This window comes from Phyllostomus hastatus, unplaced genomic scaffold (genome assembly GCF_019186645.2).
Source record: "Phyllostomus hastatus isolate PE091 unplaced genomic scaffold, TTU_PhHast_1.1 phas_contig_5, whole genome shotgun sequence".
In the NCBI taxonomy this organism is placed as follows: domain Eukaryota; kingdom Metazoa; phylum Chordata; class Mammalia; order Chiroptera; family Phyllostomidae; genus Phyllostomus; species Phyllostomus hastatus.
In genome coordinates this window covers 6,596,684-6,624,522 of record NW_025333897.1, presented here as the reverse complement: position 1 = coordinate 6,624,522, position 27,839 = coordinate 6,596,684, and the positions used below count along the sequence as shown (strand labels likewise).

The 27,839-nt window shown below is 49.8% G+C and overlaps 3 protein-coding genes and 1 long non-coding RNA gene across 10 annotated transcripts; 3 read left to right on the top strand and 1 right to left on the bottom strand.

The window, feature by feature from the left end:
- The first annotated feature begins 2,437 nt into the window (after positions 1-2,437).
- CLIP3 (CAP-Gly domain containing linker protein 3) lies at positions 2,438-14,913 on the top strand. Its single transcript, XM_045846550.1, has 14 exons — positions 2,438-2,570; positions 2,878-3,071; positions 6,643-6,782; positions 6,869-6,962; positions 7,173-7,334; positions 7,722-7,840; positions 8,720-8,956; positions 11,069-11,204; positions 11,361-11,489; positions 12,081-12,224; positions 12,292-12,415; positions 12,598-12,662; positions 13,002-13,074; positions 13,397-14,913. Exons 2-14 carry the CDS (start codon positions 2,906-2,908, stop codon positions 13,449-13,451), a joined length of 1,644 nt encoding a protein of 547 aa, XP_045702506.1. The 5' UTR covers positions 2,438-2,570; positions 2,878-2,905; the 3' UTR covers positions 13,452-14,913.
- Positions 8,976-15,178, bottom strand: LOC123823639. 4 transcript variants are annotated; one of them, XR_006786567.1, is made up of 5 exons: positions 15,056-15,178; positions 13,361-13,464; positions 13,021-13,122; positions 11,051-11,141; positions 8,976-9,563 (listed from the first exon to the last, which is right to left on the bottom strand). It is a non-coding gene; the product is annotated as an uncharacterized LOC123823639 (long non-coding RNA). The 4 variants fall into 4 exon arrangements; XR_006786565.1 differs by lacking the exon at positions 8,976-9,563 and having other exon boundaries at positions 10,816-11,141; XR_006786568.1 differs by lacking the exon at positions 8,976-9,563 and having other exon boundaries at positions 10,816-11,141; positions 13,321-13,464; positions 14,962-15,098.
- Positions 15,179-15,331: 153 nt separating this feature from the next.
- ALKBH6 (alkB homolog 6) lies at positions 15,332-20,405 on the top strand. 4 transcript variants are annotated; one of them, XM_045846802.1, is made up of 7 exons: positions 15,332-15,396; positions 16,163-16,241; positions 16,540-16,608; positions 17,948-18,008; positions 18,376-18,527; positions 18,744-18,860; positions 19,972-20,405. In XM_045846802.1, exons 2-7 carry the CDS (start codon positions 16,173-16,175, stop codon positions 20,233-20,235), a joined length of 732 nt encoding a protein of 243 aa, XP_045702758.1. In that variant the 5' UTR covers positions 15,332-15,396; positions 16,163-16,172; the 3' UTR covers positions 20,236-20,405. The 4 variants fall into 4 exon arrangements, with proteins under 4 accessions (XP_045702758.1, XP_045702761.1, XP_045702759.1 ...); XM_045846805.1 differs by lacking the exon at positions 19,972-20,405 and having other exon boundaries at positions 18,782-18,844; XM_045846803.1 differs by lacking the exon at positions 16,163-16,241 and having other exon boundaries at positions 15,334-15,396.
- Positions 20,406-20,547: 142 nt separating this feature from the next.
- SYNE4 (spectrin repeat containing nuclear envelope family member 4) lies at positions 20,548-25,118 on the top strand. Its single transcript, XM_045846940.1, is given in 10 exon segments — positions 20,548-20,723; positions 20,811-20,948; positions 21,141-21,291; positions 21,789-21,843; positions 21,846-21,931; positions 22,139-22,333; positions 22,407-22,680; positions 24,008-24,087; positions 24,787-24,845; positions 24,938-25,118. Coding segments are annotated over 9 exon segments (1,209 nt in total). The 5' UTR covers positions 20,548-20,723; positions 20,811-20,820.
- The last annotated feature ends 2,721 nt before the right edge of the window (positions 25,119-27,839 follow it).

Genomic DNA, 27,839 nt, shown 5'->3' with positions numbered 1-27,839 from the left:
GCCACATCAGCCAGGACTGTGTCTGTCATATTTATGTCCCTATCTCCCTGCCCCTACATTTCTCCTATCCCCCATATCTATCTTTCCATGACTGTGTCACCTCACATCTCTTTCTCCGCTTCCCCATACTTCTTTATTCCCCATGAATCTCTCCCTGGTTCTCACATCTGCTTCCCTGTTTCCCCATCTCTCTCTCTCTGCTTACATTACGCTCCTTTTCCTGAAACCCACCTCCTACCTGGGCCTCCCTGTTCCTCATAATATCCTCACTCCCCTGTGTTCTCCATCTCTACCACTTCTTTTCTCTGGATCTAAGGAATCCCAGGCCTTCACCATCATCTATGGAAAGCCTGACATACCTGTGGTCCTTGCCCAAGGTTCTGTACTTCCCACATTGCATGTCAAGCCTAAGCTCTTGGATACTCAGACCCCCCGTGCTAGGGACCAGGAAAGATGTTACTGGACAAATGACAGAAGACAGAGGAAGAGACTTGGTCCATCCCCACTACCCATCCTTGGTTGGACATAGCAGTGCCTCTCTCAAAAGCCCGGCTCCCACCCTCCTAGGGTCCCCTTAAACCTTAGGGCCAAGTTGGGCCCAAGACCCCCATCAGCCCTGACTCTCTTGGGTACCATGTACCTGCTACCCTCAGCTCAAATCTTTGCAGTCAGTAAAACAACTTCAAAACAGAACAAGGTTTGTTTTGTTTGGAGACAATTGTACCTGCTTCTGAAGAGCCTCTCAAATCCCTTGCCAAGACTGGTGCTGAGCTGGAACACAGCAAAGTCCTGCCTTCATGGTACTTACATTCTGCTTGAGTAGAAAATGAACTAGTAACATAATAAACAACATAATTTTAGATTATGATAAGTGCATTAAGAATGTATGGAAATGTAATGGAACAGGGGCAGGGAGTGGTGTTGGAGAAGAAAACTCTCTAAAGAGACAACGTTTGAGTAGAGACTTGGATGATGAGAAGCCCTGGAAGGTATGTGGGCTGGATGTTCCAGGAAGAAGAGCCTCTGCAAATGTCCAGCATCTAAGGTTATTAGCTGAAGGGACAGTGTTGCTATGGTGAAAACTAAAGGAAGGAGGGAAGTAAGTGTGTGGGTGTGGTGAGGTGTGTGTGCAATTTTATTGCAGAGAAGGTTTTACTAAAAGGGCATCAGTAAGTAAAATCTTAAAAGAGGGGAAAGAGGGAACCAAATATCTGGGGGAAGAGCATTCAGGCAGAAGGAAAAACCAATGTAAAAGTCCTACCTGGGGAGGAGCAAGGCCAGTGTGGTTTGAGTGGAGTGAATAAGGGGGAGAGTGAGAGGAGATGAGATTGGAGAGATGACAGAGGAAAATTCACATAGGGCCTGTGGGCTGTGGTTGAGAACATTGGCTTGTACCTGGAGTGAGGTCAGCAAGTGGGTGCCTCTAAGAGGAAGGCCCTGATGTGATGATACATGCTAGGTCCATCTGGTTGCATGCAGGGTGCAAGCTGTAGGGCGAAGAGAGGAGCAGGATGACAGGGAGAAATGCTTCCATGTTCCAGGTGAGGGAAGATGAAGGATGGACCCAGATGAGGGATGGGGGTAGGAGGTGAGGGATATAATTCTGTAAATATTTTGGAGATGGAACTATTGGCCCCGCCCATTAAAAGGATAAGGGGTAGAAGACAAAGTTTCCCAGCCCTGTTCAGGCTGGAACTATTGTGGGCAGTGCAGGCCACAGCCAGGCAGGTTTGAGAGCCAGGCATGACAGCCAGGCTAGGATAATGTATCCAGGAAGGCTGGGCCCTTGGCTGACTCTAGGAGGCTTTCCTGGTGAAAATAAGGGTTCTGAGTCCTCTAGACTCTGCTACAGCCATGTGGCATGGTGATTAAAAGCCCAGACAGCCTGGTTTCAAGTCTCTGCTCCACCATCTACTTGCTGTGTGCCATTGGGCAAGTGGCTTAACCTTTCTGGGCCTAGTAAGTGCTGTGTGAGTACTATGTGATGAGAATGACAACAATGGTGATAGCAATCATATCTGTAAGACATCCCTCATATAGGATGAGCATGGAGAAGGAGTCAGGTCTGAGATCTCACCGATAGAAAATACCCATTGTCACCAACAATGAGACCCTCTGACCGAATTGGCCTGGTTTGCAGGCTTACAGGAAGGCTCCATCATGGGGGTGGGGAGTCAGAAAGCACTGTGCCGGCTTTTCCAGTCCTGTCTTTTTATTTACCCATGTCTGCACTTCACCTCTCCTTCTGTCTCCGTGTCTCACATCCTTTTTCGTAGCAACCTCTTCCTCACCCTCGCCCTCTGTGTCCGTCCCCTTCCTCGCAGATCTTCCAGCCTGTTCATAAATACAAGCAGCCTCCCAGTATCTCCTCCCCCGCGCCAAGTGGGAATAAAACGGCGCATGCGCCCTCAGTGCCCCTCCCTCTTCCTCCCCATCCCCCCCCCCATCAGTGTCGGTGCCTTGTCCCCTTCTCTCTGTCTCCTCTTCCCCCATCACTTCCCCCAAAACTAACACCCCATCTCTCCACTACCCCCACTCTCAGCTTTGGTTTCTAGCCTGGTCTGCCCAAGGTAAGATGGATAGAGGGGAGGCCTGCGGAGAAGGGGAGGGTCGAAGCGTAATGCATCTGGAGATAAACAAACCTGGGGATGGGGCGGCCTAGAGTGAGGGCCCTGACGCTAGAGGAGAATGAAGAAGGGGGGGGGGGGTGGGGAGAGGTGGCTAGGCCCACATACCAGAGTCCTCTAATGGATAACGGATGACCTTATGTTTGCCCCAAATCCAAAGCTGGGGCCCTGGGAGCTTCTGTGGGCTCGGACTCCAGAGCCTGTGGGGTGCCCTCTTTAGCTGACCTTTGCTTCCACAATTTTCCTGAAGGCTGCCCCTCCAAGGGCCACTGAGGACCATGACTAAGACTGATCCTGCCCCGATGGCCCCGCCACTCCGGGATGAGGAGGAAGAAGAGGATGAGGAGGATGAGCCAGTTCCCGAGGCCTCCAGCCCCACCCAGGAGCGCCGGCAGAAGCCTGTTGTGCACCCCTCTGCACCTGCCCCCCTCCCCAAGGACTACGGTAGCCACCTTCCCACCCTGGAATCCAGCCTGGAGCTTTTAGATGGCTAGGGAAGTTGGGCTGAGCTCTGCTGGTGGTGGTTGTGGGGGGATTCTGGGGTATTTGAAGGTGGGCCCAAGGAGTCTCAGCTGCTGAGTCCTTCCTTGCATTCCAGCCCCCCACCTCCTTCCTTCCTTCCTTCCTTCCTTCCTTCCTTCCTTCCTTCCTTCCCTCCTTCCTTCCTTCCTTCCTTCCTTCCTTCCTTCCTTCCTTCCTTCCTTCCTTCATTCATTGGAGAATGGTTTCAGAATAAGCCTAATTTTTGGCTCATGATACATCATTCAGTCATTTAGTCATTCAGCAGACATTTGTTGAAAGCCTACTATAGACCTGGCTCTGTGCTAGGAGCTGGTGGCACAGTATGGAACAAGACAGACCTAGCCTTTGCCCTGAGAGAACTCACAGGTCTCAGTAATGACCACACAAATAAGTATAATAATATAAATATATAATTTCAAGACAGGACGAGAATTGTGCTTGTGAAGAATGGGATACTACAAGAGCTTGTTAAGGCATGTTTTCTCTGAGGAAGTAACATTTGACCGAGACCTAAGGATGAGTTGGGAGTTAATTAGGGAAGGATCAGGGAAAGGGGTCCCGGGAGAGATAACTGCAGAAGGCTCCAAGGAAGGCGGTTGTGGAGCTGAGAGGGTGGCATCTTGGAGAAACTGAAAGTGTCTAATCATCAAGCTGCTACTACTCTGTGAGTAGCCTTATGTTGGGTGATAGAGATTTAATGGTGAGCAATCCAGGGATGATCCCTTCCCTCAGGAGAAGAAAGACTGAATAACAAACGATCAATAAATCAGATAACTTCAGGTTGCAGTAAGTGCTATGAGAGAAAGAAAAGATAGAAATAAAAATAGAGAATGGCCAGAAGTTAGCAACTTGAGACAGAGAGGTCAGGGTGGGTCTTACAGATGAGGTAGCATTTAGGCTGAAACCCAGAGCATGAGGAGGAATCAGCCATAGGACAACTGCAGAAAGAAAGTTCCAGGCAGAGAGCAGCAAGTACAGAGCCCTAGGTTTGGAACAGGTCTGAGCTTGGAACAAAAAGAAGCTCATGGAGCTGCAGTTAGGGAGCGATCAGAGTTGAAGTGAGAAGTTGGCAATGGCTAGATCTGAAAGGGGCTTAAAAGACCACAGTGAGGACTTTGGATATACTCTAAGTGTGATTGGGGGAGAGTATTTGAGGGATTGTTTAAAAGCAGAGGAGTTGTAGGTCTGATTTATATGTTTAAAAGCTCCCTCTGGCTACAAGGTAGGGAGGGTGGGGCTCATCTGGAATTGAATATAAGAAGGGGCTTTTAGAAGACATTGGCTGTGAGGGTCAGAGCTAAGGAAATGTCACCCACTAGAGGTGGATCAGAGAGGCAACTAGTTAACCTCAGTCTGGTAGAAAAATAAGAAAGTAACCTGGGTGTGGGGGCAGGGAACCCATCCTGGAAACCGGAAAATCTCCTTTGGAAATAGGGCTGGATATGGCCAGAGCCTTTGACCTGGTGGGAAGTGAGAAGGTCTAGGCTGTCCCCCACCCCACCCTTCCCCAGGAATACTCCTTGTAAGACCAGCAGGATTGGCCACAGGAGGTGAAGGAAACTGGCCACCAGGAGAGACAGAGGGCTAAGGCAGACTTTAAGAGGAACTCATATATTTGTTTATTAAATTTGTACATTAATTGAGCAGAGATTAACTGAACACCTGCTCCTTGCCAGGTTTTGTGCTGGGCCTTGGGGGTAAGGGAGGGACTAAGGCAGAATGGGAGTGTTGCACTTATATCCTAATGAGGGAGACTAGTGTGGGGGTGGGGGTGGGCTGACTGGAGGAAGGCAAAGGGAGAAAAATTGGGACAACTATAATAGAGTAACAGTAAAATATTGTATATGTACACACACATATATATAAAAGAAAGAAGAACAAAGGGAAGAGAAACAGAAGGAAAGAGGAAGGGAGAAAAGGAGGGAGGGAGGTGTAAACAAGTTAAGTAGTGATATGTACTGTGAATAAAGAAATAAACAAAGGTAGAAGATGGAGAAGGCAGAAGTGCTGATTTCAATAGAGTGATCAGGGAGACTTCTCTGAAGAGGTGACATTTGAGTACAGACCTGGAAAGCCTTGCGAAGATATGAGGGAAGATTGTCCCAGGCAAGAAAAACAGCAAGTACAGAGCCCCTGAGACAGGAATTTGTCTAGTGTGTTGAAAGGACAGAAAGAAGCCAGTGTGGCTGGAAGGGAATGGGTGAGGCAGTGAGGGTACAGAACAGATGAGGAGGCCAGTTTGTGCAGGACCTGTAGGTAGTGGGAAGGACTGTGGTCTATATTCTGAATGTGACTGGAGCCAGGGCAGTGTTTTGAGCCAAGGAGTGCTGTTTCGTGACAGGGATTTTAAAAGACTAATTCCTGGAGACACCTATGTGGCACTTCCCTGGGCTCCATATCATCTGGTCATTCATTACTCATTCACCCATCATGCTCTGAGTTCCTGCCATAGACCAGATCCAAAGCTGGGTGCTGACGTTACTACAGAGAGCAACACTCATCAGAGTCTAACTGGGGGAGACACAAGTCCCTATGGGCACCCCTGGCTGGCCACAGGTTAGATCCTAACCATGCATACATTTTATGTGGACTACACAGCATTTGAAAAATAGGGGAGGTTTTTCTTTAAAACCTGGATTTCTGTTTTTATTTTTCCTGTGGAGATTTGACCAAACTATCCCCATACTCTGTCAGGGCAACAGTGCACTAGCAGCCTCCTCGGGCATGCAGACTCAAGAGTGCTACCACTCCTTGCCACACTTTTCTTTTCTTTTATTATTAAAGATTTTATTTATTTATTTATTTTTAGGGAGAGGGGAAGAGGAAAGAGAGGGAGAGAAACATCGATGTGCTAGACATACATCAATTGGTTGCCTCTCACATGCCCCCAACTTAGGACCTGGTCCACAACCCAGACTTGTGCCCTGACTGGGAATCAAACTGGCAACCTCTTGGTTTGCAGGCCGGCACTCAATCCACTGAGTCACACCAGCCAGGGCGACACTTTTTTTTTTTTTTTAAGATTTTATTTATTTATTTTTTGAAAGGGAAGGGAGGGAGAAAGAGAGAGAGAGAGAGAGAGAGAGAGAGAGAGAAACATCAATGTGCAGTTGCTGGGGGCTGTGGCCTGCAACCCAGGCATATGCCCTGACTAGGAATTGAACCTGCAATGCTTTGGTTCGAAGCCCGCACTCAATCCACTGAGCTATGCCAGCCAGGGCTAGGGCAACACTCTTGATTCAAAGGATGGTGTTTGCTGCTCTGTGGGAATTGCCCAGTCTTCCAATTTTTTAAGACATACTGAGTGTCCAGATTTTTATGTGAAACCTCCTGACTTTGAAGGCCACATGGAATATGCCTGTGGCCTATGTGCCACCAGTTTGAGACCCTACCTTAGAGAGGGTCTAAAAGACAGAGACCTAGAGCCTCCCCTGCCTCAGGATGGAAGGAGGTCAGCTCGCCTGGGGTGACTTTAGACCTCTTGCCACCTCAGCCTTCACCTTCTTCGACCCCAATGACCCAGCGTGCCAGGAGATTCTGTTTGACCCGCAGACCACCATCCCAGAGCTGTTTGCCATTGTGCGCCAGTGGGTGCCCCAAGTACAGCACAAGATTGACGTCATTGGCAATGAGGTAAGAACACTGGGGAGGCTAGGGAGGGAAAGGATGGAGTCCCTCGCATGTTTGAGTAACCTTCCCTGTCCCTCTGGTACTCCCAGATTCTGCGTCGAGGCTGCCATGTGAATGATCGTGATGGGCTGACTGACATGACACTACTCCATTATGCCTGCAAGGCTGGGGCCCATGGAGTTGGTGAGAGTCCAAATCTCGAAACCATGTGCCCCAGAATCTCGGCCCCCAGTCCCAACACCTTCAGAACCACCCAGAACCCTGGTCCTCAGATCCCCTCTGAACCCACAGCCTAAGATCCCAAAGTGTAGTCCCTGAGACCCAGGGCCTTCCCCATGCCCTGGGCCCTTGCTCTAGAGGAGGTCACACACACTGACCCAGGCTATGATGCAGGGGACCCCACTGCGGCAGTGCGCCTCTCACAGCAGCTGCTGGCGCTGGGTGCAGACGTGACCCTGCGCAGCCGCTGGACCAATATGAATGCTCTGCACTATGCGGCCTATTTCGATGTGCCTGACCTCGTGCGTGTGCTGCTGAAGGGTGCACGGCCACGAGGTGAGGGGGGAAGCCCAGGCTGGGGTGAGAGGACTGGGACCCAGTGAGGGAGGAGGCCTGGAAACAGAAGGAGGATGCCCCAGGTTGTGGGTGTGGGATGTGGCGTGAAGAAGGGATACCAAATGATGGAGTCTTGGCTGGGTAGGCAGGAGGACCAAATTGAGGAGATAGTGGGAGGCTGGTCATTGGAATTGGAGATGGGACTCAGTGGTCCTCTACCCTTGGGCAGGGCTGGACCTCATTGGAAGAGGTGGGGTTATGTGGGAGGCACTGGGGCCTGTGAGTTAAGAAACAGTTAAGGGATGGATTTCTGGAGGTTGGAAGGTAGGGGGATGCCTGGAGTGTCAAGGACGCTCACCATGATCTCTCTTCTCGCCCACCTCCCAGTGGTGAACTCCACGTGCAGTGACTTCAACCATGGCTCAGCCCTGCACATCGCTGCCTCCAACCTATGCCTGGGTGCAGCCAAATGTTTGCTGGAGCACGGTGCCAATCCAGCACTGCGGGTACTGCCACCCTGGCCCAGCACTGTTATCTTCCTTCCCCTTCCTTCCCCATTCCTTTCTAGGCCAGCAGGCATCTGCAGAGGATGAGGGGTGCCCTGACCACCTGTGTCTCTGGAAGCTCTCAAAACATTACAAAGATCATCTGTACATTCAACAAACGAAATAATAGCTGACATTTACGTAGTGTTCATGATATGTCAGGTGAACTGTGTTATGAGTGCTATTTTACAATGAGAAACCTGAGGCAGAGTGAGTAAGTGATTTATCCAGTGTCACCCAGCAAGGAGTATCTTTTTTCAGTCTTGGCTGACCCTGTGGCTGTGTATAGACAGCATTTAGAGATCATGAAGCAAGTCGAATAAGACCCTTGGTGAATGAGAGGGTTGGGTCCTACATAAACCTTCAATATAATCTTTGACCCCAACCTGTCCATTTTTAGGTCCTATTTTTAGCACCAGCTTACTCTGCAGCATCCCAGGCACAGATATCTTAGGGTGACACCTGTACCCCTGAGGCTTTGCCTCATCTCCTTCCCATTAGCTCAGTTGGATCATGGACTCAGTACTATAGGAGCCTGTTTTCAGTGTTCATCCCTCACGTGGCCCCATCCCTGGGTGTGGGTCTCTGGGGCCATGGCCTCCCTGAAGGTATGACCTACAACACTTTAACTGTAAACTTCATTTCCTATCAGCTCCACCCCTAGTCCCACCTCCAATCACTTGACATTCACAGACCGAGATCTGAACCTTAATGCCTCACCCCTTATTAGTCCCATGTTGGCCACTGCTTCACCTAGACCTGGGGTCTCAGGGCATGGGTTCAGTGGGGATACAGCCTGCACCACTGAGTCCTTGCTCCCGTCTTTTCATTGGCTCTCAGAACCGAAAGGGGCAGGTGCCAGCAGAGGTGGTCCCAGACCCCATGGACATGTCCCTGGACAAGGCAGAGGCGGCGCTGGTGGCCAAGGAACTACGAACACTGCTGGAGGAGGCTGTGCCACTCTCCTGCGCTCTCCCCAAGGTCACGCTACCCAACTATGACAACGTCCCAGGCAATCTCATGCTCAGCGCACTGGGCCTGCGCCTGGGAGACCGAGTGCTGCTGGATGGCCAGAAGGTCAGAGACTGGATTGGGTAGGGGAGGGCATGACTCAGCCATCATCCCTCAGAACTGAGTCCTTGGGCACCTTCCCAATGATCCACACAGTTTTTATTTCACCTGACAGTTTTTCTGTGAGTGCCTCTTTTGTGCTCCACTCTGGGCTGAGGTCTCAATCCAAGGGGGAAGACAGATTTCCCTCAACTGACAGTGACAGTCCAGAGCAGTTGTGACTGTTATGGGGAAGCACAATCAGAGTAGTCATTGCAGCTCTGCTCCATCTGGGTCCCCTGGCCTTTGTGGTTTCCAGTCAGGCCTCACCTCTGCTCCCAGAGCAGTCAGTACTTTGGGAAAAATGTACAGATCAGAACAATCAGAGGTGTGCCAGGAGATGTATCCACTTGAAGATGAGGAAGAGTGAGCCAGGAGAAGAGGGTCTCAGGTAGGACAAGCAGGTGAAAAGGGCCAGAGGGCAGAGAGAATCTTCATTCGTCTAGGCATTCCAACTTTGATTCATTTGCTCGTATCCCTTAGGCTCCATGCCTGACTCAGCCCATTTTTGGGGATAAAGGACTGTCAGCCTCAGGCCTGTTCTCATGGAGCTTTGTTTCTAATGAAGGAGAGACTGTCAATAAAGTAAACCTATAGTTAAGATTATTTCTGGTAGCAACAAGGACTTTGAAAATCATTAAGTGTTTAGATTTAGTAAATTGTCCCTGGCTAAAGGTAGAGGTGATTTTAACTGGATTCTCCAAGAGTGCTTCTCTAAGGAGGTGATGTCTGAGCTGAGATGGGAAGGAACTCAACCTGCAAAAATATGGAGATGGTAACAGCTGGTACAGAGGCCCAGCTGTACAGGAGAGAAGAATAGGTGGAGAGGTCAGCAGGGACTGATCACACCAGACCTCTAGGCCACTGGAAGAAATCTGGATTTTATTTCTTGTACAGTGAGAAACCATAGAAGTCATTTTGTTTCCTAATTTTTTTTTTGTATGCATGCAGCCCCATCTGGAAAGCTTTCTGTATGTGACCTAATCAAATTCATGTGACAATTCTAAAAGCAGGATGAGTTCACTCTCCCTGTTTTATAATCCAGAAGACTGTAAGAGGCTCAAAGAGGCGAAGCTCTTTGTCTGAGGACATGTAATAACTATCCCTACTCAGAAAACTGGCACAGCACAGTGATTTTGAGCTCAGGCTCATAGATTTGCTGAGATATATCTTAACCAGCTCTGGGGCCTGAGGCCAGTGATTCTGTCTTTCTGGGCATCAGTTCCTTCATCTGTACAACAGAGCTAATAACAGTACCTCCCTCAGAAGGTGGTATGAGGTTTAAATTAGTTAAAATGTGTAAAGCCCTTAGAACAGGGCTTGGCACATTCTAAGTGCTTTTTGTGTGCCAGGCACACAAAGATCTCCACACTAACCCTCCAAAGTAGCACTTGTAGTTAGCCCATCTTACAGACAGGGAACTGAGACTCAGAGAGGTGAAGGAGCTTCACACAATGCTAATAACCACATGCACTGCAGCTAAGCAACTTTATATGAAAAATGTTTCAACCAGTCAGCCTAGGAGGTGGATTGTTATCCAAATTTTCCAGATGAAACTGGCCTGGGAGGTCCCTGGACCAAAGTTACAGGATAATAGTAGTCAACACTTCCTAACCCCTTACTCAACCCCTGGCCTGTTCTGGGGGCTTTCATTTTTCTATAACAGCCCTGTGGTGCAATAGACCATTTTGTGATGACGAAAGTGTTCTGTGTCTGTGCTGTCCAGTGGAGTAGCCACAAGCCATATGTGGCTGTTAAGTACTTGAAATGTGGCTGGTGTCATTGGGGAAATGAAATTTTAATTTAATTTTACTTGAATTGTCATGTTTTGGCTAGTGGTTATTTATTGCAATGGACAGGGCAGCTCTATAACAATTCTGTAAGGTGGGCACAGTTTCCATTCCTATTTTGTAGATGAAGACATCAAGACACAGTGAGGTGTTACGTCATATAGCCAATAAATGGTGATGTCTGAGCTGAGATTTGAGCCTGGGGCTCCCTCATCTACCTCACCACTATGCCTGTGTGCCAGTGATCTATCATGGCCTCCCCAAACCATACCCTCCTTTGTTTCCTCAGACGGGCACACTGCGGTTCTGTGGGACCACGGAGTTTGCCAGTGGCCAGTGGGTGGGCGTGGAGCTGGACGAACCTGAGGGCAAGAATGATGGCAGTGTTGGTGGTGTCCGGTACTTCATCTGCCCTCCCAAGCAGGGTCAGTCCCACCAGGGGCCCAAAAGGAGTGGTGGGTGAGGTCCACTTAGTAGTTCTGATGTTGCTGACTGGGTAATGAGGCTTGGGGGATGGTGGTGGGGTGGAGGGCATAGGGCATAGACTTGGACAACTCCCAGCCCAGGCTCTATGCTCCCAGGTCTCTTTGCCTCTGTGTCCAAGATCTCCAAGGCAGTGGATGCACCCCCTTCATCAGTCACCTCCACACCTCGTACTCCCCGGATGGATTTCTCCCGTGTCACTGGCAAAGGCCGCAGGGAACACAAAGGTCAGAGAGGGAGCTCTGGGGGTGAGCAGAGCCAGTCTTGGGGATAATCTGTGGGTAGGCCAGCTTCTGTGGCCCGGTTTCTCCCCAGGCCCAAACTCTAGTTTTAGAGGATGACCTTTAGTTCTGACTTCTTTAACTCAGTTTCTACTTTGACTTAGTACTAGCTCCACCCAGTTCTTGGAAGGACCTGTGAGTTCTCTGCCTTCTGTAACTTTAGGCCCAAAAGTTTTTCTGCAGTTTTAGGGAAGAATCTTTCGGGTTCCTGGCTTTAGCAACTTGAATATCCAGTGTCCTTAGACCCAGCTCCCTCCTGTATTTTAAAAGGGCAATTTCTGGGTTCCTGACTTCTGTGACTCATTTTTCCTTTGGCCCAAATGACCTGAGCTTTGAGAAAGGATTTTGGGGTTCTTCCAGTTCTTAACTCAGCTGTGGTTTCCTTCCACACCCAAAGCCCCGCAGTTCTGGGAAAGGCTCTGGAGTTCCTCTAATTGGAGCTAGGACAGAATTCCTGCCTTGGGGCTTTCTGGTGGCATGGTCCCCCAGGACAGGTGTCTGGGAGCCCTACCCCACCCCTGTATCTTCCACCCCCAGGCAAGAAGAAGCCCCCATCATCCCCATCTCTGGGCAGCCTGCAGCAGCGTGAGGGAGCCAAGGCTGAGGTTGGAGACCAAGTTCTTGTAGCAGGCCAAAAGCAAGGGGTTGTACGCTTCTATGGGAAGACAGACTTTGCCCCAGGTGAGAATGGGGATCTGGGCCTCAGGGGAGGTAGGCCTCGAGGTATCCTGACACTCTTCTGCTTCAGGTTACTGGTATGGTATTGAGCTAGACCAGCCTACGGGCAAGCATGATGGCTCTGTCTTTGGTGTCCGGTACTTCACCTGCCCCCCAAGACATGGAGTCTTTGCACCAGCATCCCGAATTCAGAGGTGAGCCCAAACTCCGACCTTAACCTAAGGTACCACTCAGAACTCCCCTCTTGAACTAGTAGGACAGTGTGGATACCTGAGCCTACACCCAAGGTCTTTCTGCGTGGGCCCCTAGCCCCAATCTCCAGGTCAGACCCTGGCTTCTGTGGCTCTGACTCCTTCCACTCCTTGTGTCTCCCCAGGACTGCTGGATCCACTGACCCCCCTGGGGACAGTGTGGGAGCCAAAAAAGTGCATCAAGTGACAAGTGAGTTGGGTGCTAGAGTGTGGGGAGGAAAGTTTGGAGATAGGATAGGAGGGTCATGCTAGTGACAGAATCTCCAGGATTCAACTAGAAACACAGGGACCATGAAAATGATGAAACAGTATCCCCAAGAGGATAAGTGCTATGGGATACGGGGATGTTAATGACAAGACTCTGGGTAGGCACTGGGAACATAGGTAGGTATTGGAGACACCAGAGGATATTATTGATGAAAGAGGTTCAGATGGGTATTGGGAATGTGGGGTCCAGGAGTCTGGGTGGGTATTAAGGACACAGGTGGGTCTGTCATTCCCTCACCTGAGACCTTGCCCTCCCCTTCAGTGATGCAGCCCAAACGCACCTTCACAACAGTCCGGACCCCAAAGGACATCGCATCAGAGAACTCAATCTCCAGGTGTGTAGCCAGGCAATTGGACACAGGGGTCTGGAGCTCTGGTTGGGGCTAGAAATAGAGGGCAGGAAAACTTGTAACTAGTCAGCTTACCCAAAAACAGTCTTTAGGACTGAGGCCCCGCACTGAATTCTAGAGATTTCAGCTTTTAAGGGGCAGGTAGAAGAGGCAAAATATCCTCCACAGGTGCCTAAGAAGGCATAGCCAAAGAGGTAGAGGCAGAATCCAGCAAGGTCAAATTCCAAGTACTTGGGGGAGAGCTGTGGGAGATAGATCCAGGTGTTCCCACCCCTGCATTGGGTTGATGCATGGTTCTCCTTTCCAGATTGCTCTTCTGCTGCTGGTTTCCCTGGATGCTGAGGGCTGAGATGCAGTCTTAGAGGCCCTGGACACCTGACAAAGAGACAACCCCTTATAGAATCTCCTGATGCAAGGAGCCCCCAAGTCACCCTGAAATAGATATTCCTAGTAACACATTCAGAATAGAGACCCCAATTAGCCAGCCCTTGATCACTGAGGCCCTATTATTAACAGATGTCCCCATGATAACCCCCCAGCTACAGACCCCATGTTACCCAGAAAAAGATTCCCTGAGTGTAGCTCCTAACTAGTCCCTATCCTCAACCCCTCATATCAGAGCCCCCAATAACAGATTTCCACATCATCCCAAATGGTGACCTTCTCCACATAATGCACCACAGCAGGACATTCCTGAGACACATCACAGGTCCCTCTCCAGTTAAAAAAGACCCCATCAAGTCCCCTTGAAATAAACGCAGGTCACACCTTCAGAGCTACAGTTACAGACCTTTGTCATTATCCTGCATTTAACATCAGTCCCCTTGAGATGTGATCCCCACTGTTACCAGGAAACCCTTACACTGCAATCTGAGACCTCATCTCCATTAACAAAGACCCCTGCTCTTACCCTTCAAAAACCAGACCATTGTCACTCCCAATTTACAGAAACCAAAATAGTCCTGAAAGTGCTAATTACAGGACCCCTCCCCCAAAATTATTCCTACTCTCTGCACCCTCAAGAAACCCCCAGTGCCTTGTATGAAGCCCACTCAACATGGCCCACAGGCCCTGTGCTGGCCAGGTTTCCAGAAAATTCTCTATTTTTAAAGTGATAACTGCCCCCTTTGGGGGACCCTAAAATTTGGAGCCCCCATTCTGAGACTGGGGATCCTAAACTCTAGGATACACATCCCAAACTCCCCTGTGCCCTCAAGTCTTATGGCCTTGGGAAGATCCTAAGGCCCTAATTCCCAGGACCCCCAAAACCATAAAATTTTCAAATCCCCAGGGAATTCCAAATTGTAAAATCCAATCCTAAACCCCCAAGAAACTCCAATTGTAGAGGTCCTTCTGCCTAGAATGGAGGAGACTGCAGTCAGGGCATGCATCCCAGGCTCCCGTAGCACCTTAAGTCCCATTCACAGGCACCAGGAAACCCCAAACAGGAATGCTCATTCCTGAAAACTGGACGACCTCAATGCCCTGAGTCATGGATCTCAAGACACCCAAATTCCATGAGCCCCACCTTTAATGGAACTCCAAATCCTAAAGCCACCGTGTCTTTATACATGAAGGACCCCAAGGCCTTGAGAGGACCCCACATCCTGGAGTCCCAATTTCAACCTACGTTCCGATCATAGGTCTAAAGCACCAAATCTGAGTCATTGGCCCCAAAGGACTTAACAGCACCCAGGCCTGACCAACAGCCAAGGGAGAACTTAGGGGCCTCATTACCAAGGACAGCTCACGACTGCCCCTTCACTGCATGTCTCAGAACTCAGCATGACCCCTGTCCCATTCAATAAAGACGTTTCTATGGTTTCCCTGTGTCTGGCCTGTGTGTGGAGAATGACAGCTCTGCTTCTGTACCGCTGCTGGGGGAGGATGAGAGAGGAAGTCCTATCTTCAATCTCGTTTCCCTGCAGCATGGGAATAGGATCTTCTAAACTGCAGGAAGTCCTACCAGTCATCTTCCCGCAGTCATCATGGCTACCCCTCTTCCAGGCCCACTTCGCAGTGTGGACAGGTTCGGTTCTGGAGCTCTGATTGGTCGGTGCCAGACGTAGACGGGTATCCGAAGGGTCCCAGTGGCTCAGAGGCCGAGAGGCGCATCCTATCACTGGACAAGATTGAAGGAGCAGGACAATATTGCTTGAGACCGCTGATTGGGTAGAAGGCGGACCTTTAAGGCCTTTGAGAGTTCCCATTGGTCTGAGGGCTATACGTCAGAAACGTGGATGCGGAAGCGGCTGGAGAAGGAATAGAAGGGTTGAGTTTGGATATAGGAGGGAGCATTGGTGGACGGTCAGTTTTAAGGAGGGCGGAGGGCGGAAATAGGGGTCCGAGGGAGCCGAGGGTGGGGATCCGGGGAAGCTCACAGAGGAGTCCGAGGAAGCGCAGAATGTGGATTCTTAGAAGATTCAGAACGGGGGCAAAGGGGTTCAGGAAAGAAAGGTTTGAGAGGAGTCAGGCTTCGGGCTATAGGTCCAAGGGTGCTGCAGTGAAGCAGCGCACGGATAGAGAAACCTGAGGGAGTCCAGAGTGGGGGGATCCAAGGAAACAGAGTGGATGAGTCAGAAGAGACTCACATTGGTGGTATAGGGTGTTCAGAGTGGGGCGTCTGACAGGGCTTGGGAGCAGGAGGTGTGTCCATGGGGACCCTCAATATTGTTAGAGCGAGGCTCATGATTACAGATCTGAAGTTGTTAGAAAGGGATCTCAAATTAAGATGTTTAAAGGGGTCCTGCAGGCTGTGGAGCTCTTGAGAAAGGTTGTCAGAGGGGGTCAAAGGATGTACTCTGTGAAAAGATGTTCTCTCTTGATAAAAATATGTGCAGTTTGATAAGCCCTTGGTGGATGGAGTTTGAGTCCTGGATGTTCATGTGTCTAGACAGAGAGTCTGGGTGCTTATTGGGTGGCTTTTGAGAGGCTGAGGACTCAGGTTTTAGAAATTGAGTGAGTTTGGTTAGAAGGCTGAATTGAGGCCCTGACCCACGATAGAGCAGAAAATAAGATCATAGCCTGATTGTAGGAGGCTTGGTGATTTCAGCATGTCCTCCCCTTCCCACAGGACTAGGTGCATGGAGTTGGTGTCGATGGAGGATCAGGACTCCAGGGTCCCAGCCCTGGAACCATTCAGGGTGGACCAGGTTGTCAGGACTCGGGGTGCAGAGGGTGAAGGTGGGGACTAGAGGGTGGGAGATAGAGTGGGGATAGGTAGGCTGACTCCTGGGTTTTGTGAGCTGGGACTGCTTCCTCCAAGTTCATTCTTCCCCTTACCTCACCCCCACTTCCTACTGCCAAAATGGACATTGGTCCCTCTACTTCAGGCCCTGGCCTGTCTGAGGACATCCTGAACTTCACTACAGAGGGAGGGATCTGCTCTTGGATGCTAGGGCCCCTCAGTAGGTCAAAGGGCACCACCTACAGGGGATCTCTTTATCCTAGGCACCACCTGTAATCTACTATGTCCCCGACTTCATCTCCAAGGAAGAGGAGGAATATTTGCTTCGACAGGTGACCCCAGTTCCCTTCTGGTCTGTTTTTCTCCTCCTTCCAGATTCTTCCCCAACCCCTAGTTCCTGTGTAAGAGCCCCTGAGGCTATAATGAAGATCCTGGCAGGAAGGAGAGTGCCACGCAGCACCCATCCCTTACCTTCTCTGTTCTTTTCTCAGGACCTACTGGGCCTGTCAGAAAGCTTTTCCCAGGAAGCTTGGGGGACACCTAACTGTTTCTTAGGAAGGAAGTATTATGTAGCTCAAACTCCTTGTGCTGAGATGGGCCAGTCCAGCTTCCAAAACAAGGATGTTACTGAGATCAGATTCCTTGTGCTGGAATAGCCTAGTAAAAGCACAGAGCCTCAGAAATAAGGAAGTTACAGAGCCCATATTCTCTGTGCTGAGATAGCCCAATTCTGTAATCTTAGAGAAAAGGAGGTTATAAATATAGGCCGAGAAAGTCCAGCTCAGGCCTTTGATGTTTGGAGAATGAAGAATTTGCAGTGTTCAGATTTTTGTGTTGAGATAGCCCAGGCCTCAGAATGTTATAGAGTATACTCTTTCCTCTGCTGCAATTGCTCAGCATAGACCCAGTGTCTTGAGAACAAGGTTTTTAGCATAGACCACCTGTGCTATTTTCAAGGTTCAGGGAAAGAAGAATTTACATAGCTCAGTTCTTGCACTGGGATAACCCTTTGCAGCCCCAGAGCCTTAATTATAAAGCACAGATCTTCCCTGGGCTATTCCAACAAGTCCTGTCTAGTTTGAGTCCCAGGAATAAGTTAGCCACAGAGCACAGACCCTTGTGCTGAGACTGTCTATTCCAGCCCCATAACCAGAAGGGGAATAAGGAGATTATTGAGTAGAGTATAGATGTCTTGGACTTCTCAAAGATTGCCCATTCTTGACCTTTGGGATCTTGGCAGTAGAGAAAGAGAAATGTTAAAGCACTCTTTTCTATGCTAAGTTAGCCCAGTTTAGCACATTCTCTCCAGGTGATAGGAACAAGGAGGTTCCAGAAGTCAGACTGTTCTGAGATAGTCCAGGAAATTACAGGCTGCAGACTACTGGACTAAAAGAGCCCAATGCAGGCCAGCGCCCTGAGTAGATTCAGACTGCAATTGTGTAGCCCGGGTTCCGTTTCTTGATCCCAGTAGACAGAGGTGGTCTTTGGGGCCAGCAGCCTCCACAGGGGAACGGGCAAACAACAAAATTTTGGGAACACTGTATCCCAGAGAATCCCATAGGTACTGAGATGACCTATTTTCACCTTGGGTAAAGACTTCTATATTGTCTTGGGTGGGAGAATCAGAGAGGTTTGTCCTGAAAAAGAAATGACCCTCTCTCCACCTCCCAGGTCTTCAATGCCCCAAAGCCAAAGTGGACGCAGCTGTCAGGGAGGAAGTTACAGAACTGGGGTAAGTGTTCCTGCCTCAGGGCATGGGTGATTTGAGAACGTGGGCTTGGGCAGGTGGCTCAAGTTGGTTAGTATCAAGATATTGGGGGGCCCTTAATGGTTCAAGGGGTCCTGAGGGCCAGGAGAACTCTCAGGGATCAGTAGAGGTCCTACAGGATTAGGGATTTCCTTACAAGTTGGGGGTCTCAGAGGGTCTAGGGGGGTTAGAGGCATCAGGAAACCTTGGAAGGTTGGGTGGTGATCTCCAGAGAGTCAGGTGTCCCTGAGGAGGTCAGTGTGTTATCAAACTCTGGGATATCATTAACAAGGGCTTGAGGTGCCAGGGCTCCTTGGTTAGACACTTTCAGGACCCCATTGCCCTCCTCCAGGTGGGCTCCCCCATCCCCGGGGGATGGTTCCTGAGCGGCTTCCTCTATGGCTCCAGCGCTACGTGGACAAAGTATCTGACCTCAGTCTTTTTGGGGGTCTCCCAGCCAACCACGTCCTTGTGAACCAGTATCTGCCTGGGGAGGGCATCATGGTAACTACACACCCTCACCCCAACCCCCAGACCTCTAATCCATCATGGGGCAGGATATCTTGTTGACCCACCTCTACTCTCATTAAGCAGCCGCATACCCGAACTACCCCAACCAGGCATTCACCTCCCTGTCCCCAGCTGGGGAGCCCCCCTTAAGCCTCAGAGGGTGGGAGGTGCGGACTCCTGCCCTGTCCAGCCCTGGTGCCCACTCCCCAGCCCCACGAGGATGGGCCGCTGTACTACCCGACCGTCAGCACGATCAGCCTGGGCTCCCACACCATGCTGGACCTCTACAAGCCGCGGCAGCCAGAGGATGATGACCATACAGAACAGGTGGGCCCTGGGACACTGCTTCAGCCACTCATGGGCACCCTGACATCCCACATCCTCTAAGAGGCCCCAATCCCACCTACCTACAAGATAACCCTGATAACCTCCCAGATGTTCCCTGTTCCCTCATGAAGTGACATCTTCCTAGATACCTAGCTCATCTGCTTACAGGGTGCCCTAGAAATATTGATATCCACAGACATCCCAATACCCCCACTTGCTGATTGGAATGCTCTGACACCCTTAAGATCCTTTGGCCCCACACATTCAGGGTGCTCCAATAAATAGCCCAAGGTCTACATATGCCACACAGGGCTCCCCAGTACATAGCAGATACTGATACCCTCAGATGCCCCCAACACCATTCCCTCATAGGTGTCCCTGATATCCTCTCAGATATCCTGATTCTGCATAGTGTACAGAGCACCCCAATACTGACCTCCCCCCTGACACTCCAGTAGTATGATTTGCCATAGAGGGCATACCCAGATCCTCCTTGACACTGTCCTCTTTGAGGTCTGCTTATGACAGCAGTTTCCCTGATCTCTTTCCCTGAATGATGCATTTCTAACACCCCAATGCTCACAGAAACCCCCCTGGACACCCTGACTCCAGCTGCCTCTTAGGATTTCCCTTTTCAGTACTACATGCTCCTGAATATCCGATACCCTGCCTACTGTGCCAGTTTCCTCAAACATCCTGATGTCCACAGATACAACCCAGACTACATCAGATCATCTCTGCCTCACTCTGCTCCCCCAACCCCACCTCCTAGCTTCTGTCAAACCCTCAATCCAGTTCCACCCAGTTCCCTGTGACCACTGAGCCCTCCGTTCCAGCTCCAGCCCCTTGGAGGTCCTAGCTGCAGCCTAGTTCCTGTTTCTCCCAAGGGACTGCTGATCCCCCTACCCCAGCCCCTTCCTGTTCCCTGAAACCCTGGCTCTGGGGCCCGCTGATTTTTTAATCCAAAGCTTCGATCCCTGGGAGCACACTTGCCCCTCGGCCTTTGTCTTTGGGCACTTGCTGACCTTCCCTCCCTGATTCTAAAAGTTTGCTAATTTCTCTTCGACCCTCCCATTTCTGGGGACTCACTGACCGTTAATACTCCCCGAAGCCCCGGCCCCCTCCCGGGCGAGTCACCTCGTTGCTGCTGGAACCCCGCAGTCTGCTGGTGCTCCGAGGCACCGCCTACACGCGCCTCCTCCACGGCATCGCAGCCACCCAGGTTGATCAGCTCGACACAGCCTCCCTGCCACTTAACGCCGCTGCCTGCCAGTCAGCACAGCCTGGAGCCTGCCTGGTTCGGGGCACCCGCATCTCGTTGACCATCCGCCGGGTGCCCCGCGTGCTGCGCGCCGGCCTCCTGCTCAGCAAGTGACACCTGGCCCCAGGATCTTCTAGGCTTCCCGGGCTATCCACTCTGGACAGCTACGACCCTGCAGCGTTGAAACCCTGGGGCAGAGGAGGCTCCCCTGAGTTATTTATTTTCCCAATAACTTTGTGGGAACCAAAGAGAAAAGTCTCATTTCAAATAAACCAACAAAAATCTTTCTTTGGTTTTGGATTGAGGGGGTTTGGGGCAGATGCTTGTGTTCCTGAGGGACACTGAGTCTGGGACGTTAGATGGCGTGGGGCTTGGGGGTCAGATGAACCAGGCAGAATCCAGGACTCTTGAAGGGGCAGGGTTATATGTAGAACCCCATTAGGTGTAGCGGGGTGAGCTAGGGAAGTTCAGTTACAGGTCTGCTAGAGAGTTAAGTGGTGCTACTGTCACCTGAGCCAGCATCAAATTACCTGGGTCCAGGTTTCACTTGGAAGGAAGTGAAGCTGAGCCTTCCCCTGGCCCTCCATCTGCCTCAGGCCTGGGTGAGTCCTACTGTAGATGTCTGAGAGGACACTACTGGCTAGAAAAAAGCCTTTTACTGGTGATCCTCAAAGACTCTCTGTCCCCAGGCCCTCAGCTATGGCTCTGACCCCATCTCTGGGCCCTAGACCCCACCCAGAGCCCCTCAACCATCCCCCTGGAGCACCTAGGGAACTGGACATTGCTGGATGCACCATCTGCCCCACTTCTGAAAAGGAAAGAATCAGGTAGGGACTGGGGCTTTTGAAACTTGGGTACTAAAGGGATGGCGGCAGTAGCAGGGGCACTTTGAGAGTAAGAGGTATATAGCTATGATCACCTGGGGATGGGGGAGAGGGAACTGGGAACAGGGATAGGCTAGGGTGGATAATGGGCATCTAGGCTCACCCAAGGGTCTGCCAATGCCCCCGACCTCCCAGGCCAGATCAAGCCCAGAAACTGGGGCAGGACTCTTTGGACCTTCCGGAGCACTTCCAGGGTGGCCTGAGGGACACTGAGCCCAGTGCTGGTCACCCCAGATTGCCAACACCCTCTTCCCATGAGGACCCTCTTGGGGGCAAACACTGTGAGGTGAGCTGAGGTGATCCAGGCCTTTTGTGCCCCCAACTCCTCTCTTTCCCCTAGAATCTGGCCTCCACAGTGGGGATGAAGTCCTGATTCTGGAAAAGTGTTGGATACCTGTGGAGGGAGGGACACTCTAGAAAATGATGCTTTACCAATCGCCATAGAAGTATTTCAAACTGAGAGACAATTATTTCATGATTGGCCCTGATGGAGCCTCATTCCTTGTGGGAGTATCCAGCTCCATCATCCCCTTCCTGTTGAGACCCCCAGCATGTCCAAGTTTCTAGGAGCCTTGGAAACCTGGAGACTTTGAACTAGAGGTCCTCAGGCTTTGCTCCACTGGGAAGGACTACAGGTAGGAACAGCCTTGGTACAGACCCAGGGATGGACTCTGCCGCAGAGAACCATCTGGAAGGCAGGAGTCTGCAAAAGAGTTGTGGCTATGAGAATGGGGCAAGGTCTTGGTTGGCCCACCAACACTGACTGAGCTCCCTGTTCCCCAGAGCCCCATCTCTGGCTGGGAGGTATTGGAAGCGGAGCAGGACAGCCTGCATCTTTGCTACTGGGCCTGGGCCTCCGGCTGCAAGATCTAGAGCAAGGCCTGGGGCCCTGGACATTGGCCCAGAGTGAGATGGTCCGGCTACAGGTGGGCAATGGGAGGCCAAGGTGTGGGAATGTGGGCAGGACCTCAAGAGTGGGTGTCAGATCCCTGGGATGGAAAATGGGTTTATTCTGTTCCTAGGTATCTCCATAGGAAAGGGGGACAGGTAACTCCAGGTCACAGGTCTCTGGTTCCCCTGGTGTGCATGGGGGGGGGGGGTAGGGGTAGTGGTATCCGACTATGTGTTCCCAGACCCTACAGGCAGATTTACGTGGGGCAGCTGAGTGTGTGGATGCACTGCTGGTGTTCAGTGAGGGACTAGCACAGTGGAGTGAGCCTCAAGCCCTGGCATCCCTGCAGCAAGTCCTGCAGGCCCTCGGATCCCACCGAGACAGCATCTTCTGGCAGCTGTGGCAGCTGCAGGCCCAGCTGGTCAGCTACAGCCTGGTATGACCCACTGTGGTGGTCCCTGGCCCCAGTGCCAATTTCACAACCTCCATGACTTCTGTCCTCTGACCAGGTATACCAGGAGGCCATCACACTGGACCAGGATTTGGAGGTTGAGGTGGACTCAGACTGGCCAGGACCTGGTGGAGTCTGGGGGCCCTGGGCACCCAGTAGCCTCCCCACTCCTGCAGAATTAGAGTGGGACCCAGCAGGGGACATTGGGGGCTTTGGGCCCTTGAGGCAAAAGACAGCCTGGACACCAGGCGCTTCCTGTGAGCTGTGTGGCCACAGGGGCCCCCAGAGCTGGGGACGAAGCCCTGAGGTGAGAGCTAGTGGGAGACATCCCCATCTAGGCACCCACAAGACACCTCTGTTCACCTCCTAGCAGGGTCCTTCTCTTCCAAGGAGGTCTTGCTGGCTCTGTCTCTCCCTCTGTCTCTCTCAGTGTTTCTTCCTCTCTTGGTGTCTCAGTGTTTTCCTCTCTCCCTTCCTCTGTCTCTTTTGGCTTCTGTATCTTCCTCTATCTCTTTCTGTTTTCCTCTCATTTGTCTATATATACACTTCCTCATTTCCTCACTCTCCTCCTTGCTCAATCCACTACAGCCATGCTAGCCTCCAAATTCACTCCCATCTCAAAGCCCCCAGATGCATACCCAGCTCATCTCCTCACTTCGTTACACTCTCCTCAAATGTCACCTCTTCAAAGAGGCCTGCTCTGGTTTCCAAACATTATCACTATTTATCCTCTTTATTTCCTAATGACACTTACCACATCTTGACATTCTACATTTATTATTGGGTTGGCCATAAAATTTGTTTAGTTTTTTCAGTAAAATAAAAAACACATTTTTCATTTTCACCAATAACTTTATTGAGTTGGGTATTTTGAATATATCAGCTATCTCCTGCTTGGTATAACATTGATTGTTCTCAATTAATGTCTCGATCACTATCGAGACATTAGTGAATGATCACTATCAACTTCAACTGGTCTACCTGACCGTGAATCATCATCCAGTGAGAAATCTCTAGCATGAAACTTCACAAACCACTTTTGACATATTTGATTAGTCATAGCACCTTCTCTATACACTGCATAAATCTTTTTTATTTTTGCATTTCAGTGGCATTTTTACCTTTCTTGAAATAACGAAGCATAATATGTCAAAAATGTGTATTTTCTTCCATCTTCAGTATTAAAATGGCTATGTAAAAATTCACCAATTTTGATAAGTTTTTTTTAATGCACGCTGATATGACAAAAGACAGTTTAACAAAATTGTTCCAAATGAAGTTAGACAACTAAGTGCTACTGGAGCCATCTTATGGAAAAAAAACAAACGAATTTTTTGGCCAACCCAATAATTTATGGTCTTCTTCCTGGCAGAATAAAAGCTCCATGGATGCCAAGACTTTACCTGTTTGCATTGTCACTGTGTCCTCAGCTCCTGGAACACTGCCTGACATGTAATAGAAACTCATTAAATATTTGTTGAATGAATGAATCATGTTTCTCCTCTCAGTTTCTTTGGCTCTATCCCTCTCTTTGTCTCTTCCCAAGGTCCTTCTCTTCCCCCAGCATCTCATCTCTTTGACACCCCCCCACCTTGGCCCTTCCCCAACCTTGTGTCTCTTTGTCACTGGTTCTCCCAAGGCCTCCACACCTCTCTTCACAGGACATGCTCATGTTGGGTCTCAGCCACCGGAAACACTTAGGAGGTCACCAAAGACGCTCTCTGCTCCAGAAGTCTCAGGTGAGCTGGTCCTCAGTCAGGTATATCACTTGGAAATCTTGATGGCAAGTGACAGAAACCCAACCCAAATTGAATTACACAAAAGAGGGGATGCTCTTTTTTCATGTAATTGAAAAGTCCATTTGCTGTTGAATTCAGGACCCCAAATGCTGTCAGGGCTCAGTCCCTCCCTCTTTTGACTCTACTTTTCCAAGGTGAATTTCTCTTCAGCAAAATGGCTGCCCCAGCAGCTACACACTTTCTATTGGTTTACCCACCCCAAGAGAAGGAGAACGCCACTCACCTACTAGCAGCCAAATTCAGGGGCTGATTCCATTCTGTGTGGTGGGTCTTGGCCTACACTCTGAAGCAATCACAGCAGCCAAGCAGAAGGCTCTGTCTGACTGGCAATATATGGGTCACATGCCCAATCATAAAGTGGAGGTGTCTGGTTAGTAGAGTGGGTAGGTGTGACATCCCCCCCCCCACACCAAATTGAGCTCTTGTTACCAGGAGAGGGGGAGTTGGCTGGAGGACAGGCACAGATAGACATCCACTACACTTAGACATAGTCCAGGCCAATGAAGGGTCCTGGGGATCGATGGAATACCAGGAAAGGAGGAGAAATAAGCCCAGCCCTGTAGGTCTATAGCAGTAAGGGAAAGTCCACACTGAAAGTCACTTTCATCCATTCTGCTATTGGCTGCTATCTACCCTTAGAACAAGAAGAAGCAAGCATCTTCCAACCTCCAGGATGTGATGCTGGAGGTAGATTCTGGGTGAGATGCCTGGGATATGGGTTTGGGGGTATAGGGGACAGGGCTCATGATGACGGCCTAATGTATATTTAACACTCTATTTCCCTCCACAGAGCCCCTGCTCCTATGTCCAGGAGGCCCCTGACCTTCCTCCTCCTTTTTCTCCTCTTCCTTCTCCTGGTGGGTACCACAATGCTCCTGCCCCAGTCGGAGGGCCTCTGCTGCTCTCCTGCCCAACTTGCCAGGACACCTTACTTGGTGCTCAGCTATGTTAATGGCCCCCCCCCAATCTGAGTACATAGCCCAGACATATGTAATAAATGGTCACTTGTCAAAGGATGTGTCTTAGTCCATCTGGGATGCTGTAACAAAACAACATAGACTATGTGGCTTATAAACAATAGAAATTTATTTCACAGTTCTACAGGCTGAAAAGTCCAAGATTAAGGTGCCAGCAGATTCAGTATCTGGTTAGGGACTGCTTCCTGGTTCATAGATGGCTGCCTTCTTGCAGTGTTCTTACATAGCAGAAGGAGCAGGGAGCTCTTTGTGGTCTCACAAGAGATTAAAGGGCACTGGTCACTTCCATGAGGGCTACACCCTCAGACCTAATCACCTCCCAGAGGCCCCACTCCCTAATATCATCACATAGGGGATTAGTATTTCAATGTCTGAATTTTGGGAGGACATGAACATCAGTCTATAGCAGAAGGTGTGAGGATATTGGGTGCCTGAGTACGCAGAATCTAGGATATGACCCTGGTATATCTGGACAGCCTCCACATATCCCTTTGCATTGAGCACAGAATGCAGAACTGAATCAACTCATTAAACCCTGAGGCAAAGATTCAAGCACAGGTAATTTATTTAGGAGGTGATCCTAGGCAGATTGGTAGGGGAGTAGGGAAGTGAGCCAGAGAAGGGTGTTGAACTGTTTGCTGCTCTGGGCACCTGGGGTGCCATCCCTCTAGGAACCTCTGGGAGACTGTGTGGAACACACTCGAAAGTTGTTCTACCCAACTTTCACTAGTTCCTGAAGCTGTCAACTCCCTAGAACTCCCAGTTTCTCTTGTCTGTAGAGTCCCCTCAGGCAGGGAAGCATAGATGCTTGCCACAGGAAGCTACAGGTATGCACAGAAAGGGTGTGGTGGACATAAGTGAGCTGCCAACAGCACCTGCTGTAGCCCCTCACCTGCATCCATACACATGATTTGTTCAAACATTCTACATGGTGTCCTCCCAGGCTGGGCTATCATTGGTGCAGGACTGTGAAACCCCCCTTCACTGGGTTTTGATGACACCAAGAGGAATTTCCAGGGCTCAGTCCCAGATCAGGTGTCTAAGATCATATACTTCCTGGAGTCTAAAGTGTTGGGACAAGAGATGGAACAGAATTTGACTAAAAAACAGAGGCAGGAGCCTTGCACCAGGCTCCTGGGTATGCACTTAAGATAGATCCCCTGTCCTTTAATTCTCACAGCCACCCAATGATATGTCCCCACTTAACAGAATGGGAAACTGAGACTCTAGAGTAGAAGTCACTGGCCTGAGGACAAAGGGAGCAAGTGACTGAAGCCCAATTCCTATTGATTTAAACAGAAATGGGAATTCATTTTTTTGTGTGTGGAAGGTTAGGGACACAGCTGAATCCGGTAGCTCAAATGATAACTTCATCTCTCTGTTTCTACCTCTGATTTGACTCCCTTCTTATCTGGCGGGTGCCAGAGCATCCCTCAAAACCTCCAAGCATACATTCTACCAAGTTGACAACCAATAGGAGACTCACACTTCCCTTATAATTTCAAAGTGTCACATGCTTTCCTGGGGGCTGTAGTCAGCCCTGCCTAAAACGTGTACTGAAATTGAGGAACAAGTGGGTCTCTGGAAAAATTAGGAAGCTGTTACCTTAAGGGGGGATGAACACTGAGGGAAGAGAGTAGGGAAGCAGCAGTTTCTGGGAGACTCAGGTTCAGGGGGAAGTCAGGATGCAAACCTGGGTCTTTCCTGTTTCAAATGCCAGGCCAAGTCTCTGTTCCCAACAAAAGAGGAGGTGTAGTATCCCCGGAGTCACCACAAATAGGGTGGACAGAGCTTTGGCAATATTGACCCTACCAGCTATGTAATGGTGCAAATGTGTCATTCATTCATTGAATACTGACTGCGGTAAGCCAGGTCCTATCAAAGAATAGGGCAATGACAGTGAATGAGACAGGCTAAAATTCTTGTCCTTGCCAGGGTTGGGGAGCTGACATTCTAGTGAGGAAGATGAATAGTAAATAAAAGCAATAGGTGACATATGTAATAGATCAGATGATGGTAAATGTAAGAAGAAAAACTAAATTGGGCAAAGGGAAAGGGTAAAATTTAGGCTGGTTGAAGGGGGCATCAGGAAAACAGTTATGTCTTTATATTACAATTATGTCATAGCAAATGGTTGTGAGAAAACAAGTCACATGGACTCCTAGAGTAGTGCTGTCCAATAGAAATGTAATGTGAGGCTCAAATATAATTTTTAAATTTCTAGTAGTCACAAGTAACAGCCATCTGCAGATAACTTTGTGTGACTCTGGACAGAATACAAGTGGTGGCTGGATCTGGATGTGCCAATAGCAATCAAGGCCCAACTACAACAAAAGAGTGAGTGTACACAGTCCACACAGTGGGCTCACCTTGAGTATCCAGTTTGGGTAACAGGGAGGATGTGCCACTGGGCTCTACAGGACACCTACTAAATTAGGCAATTTATCAAGCCTGGGAGATGTAGCAGCTCTACCTAATACATAAAAACAAACACAAGGAGGCTGCCAAAATGAAGAGACAAAGAAACATGGACCAAATGAAGGAAAAAACAAAACTCCAGAAAAAAAAACTAAACAAAATGGAGACAAGCAAACTACTAGATGCAGTTTAAAATACTGGTTATAAGGATGCTCAGTGAACTTGGTGAGAATTTCAACAGCATAAAAAAGGGCATGGAAACCATAAAAAAGAACTAGTCAGAATTGAAGGATACAC

Bases quoted from the DNA above. Each gene is read 5' to 3' on its own strand.
- CLIP3 (XM_045846550.1), top strand. From the start codon at position 2,906: ATGACTAAGACTGATCCTGCCCCGATGGCCCCGCCACTCCGGGATGAG. The intron at 7,841-8,719 runs GTACTGCCACCC...ATTGGCTCTCAG, and splicing joins GTGCCAATCCAGCACTGCGG to AACCGAAAGGGGCAGGTGCC. The intron at 11,490-12,080 runs GTCAGAGAGGGA...TTCCACCCCCAG, and splicing joins AGGCCGCAGGGAACACAAAG to GCAAGAAGAAGCCCCCATCA.
- ALKBH6 (XM_045846802.1), top strand. From the start codon at position 16,173: ATGGAGTTGGTGTCGATGGAGGATCAGGACTCCAGGGTCCCAGCCCTG. The intron at 16,609-17,947 runs GTGACCCCAGTT...TCCACCTCCCAG, and splicing joins AGGAATATTTGCTTCGACAG to GTCTTCAATGCCCCAAAGCC. The intron at 18,861-19,971 runs GTGGGCCCTGGG...TACTCCCCGAAG, and splicing joins ATGATGACCATACAGAACAG to CCCCGGCCCCCTCCCGGGCG.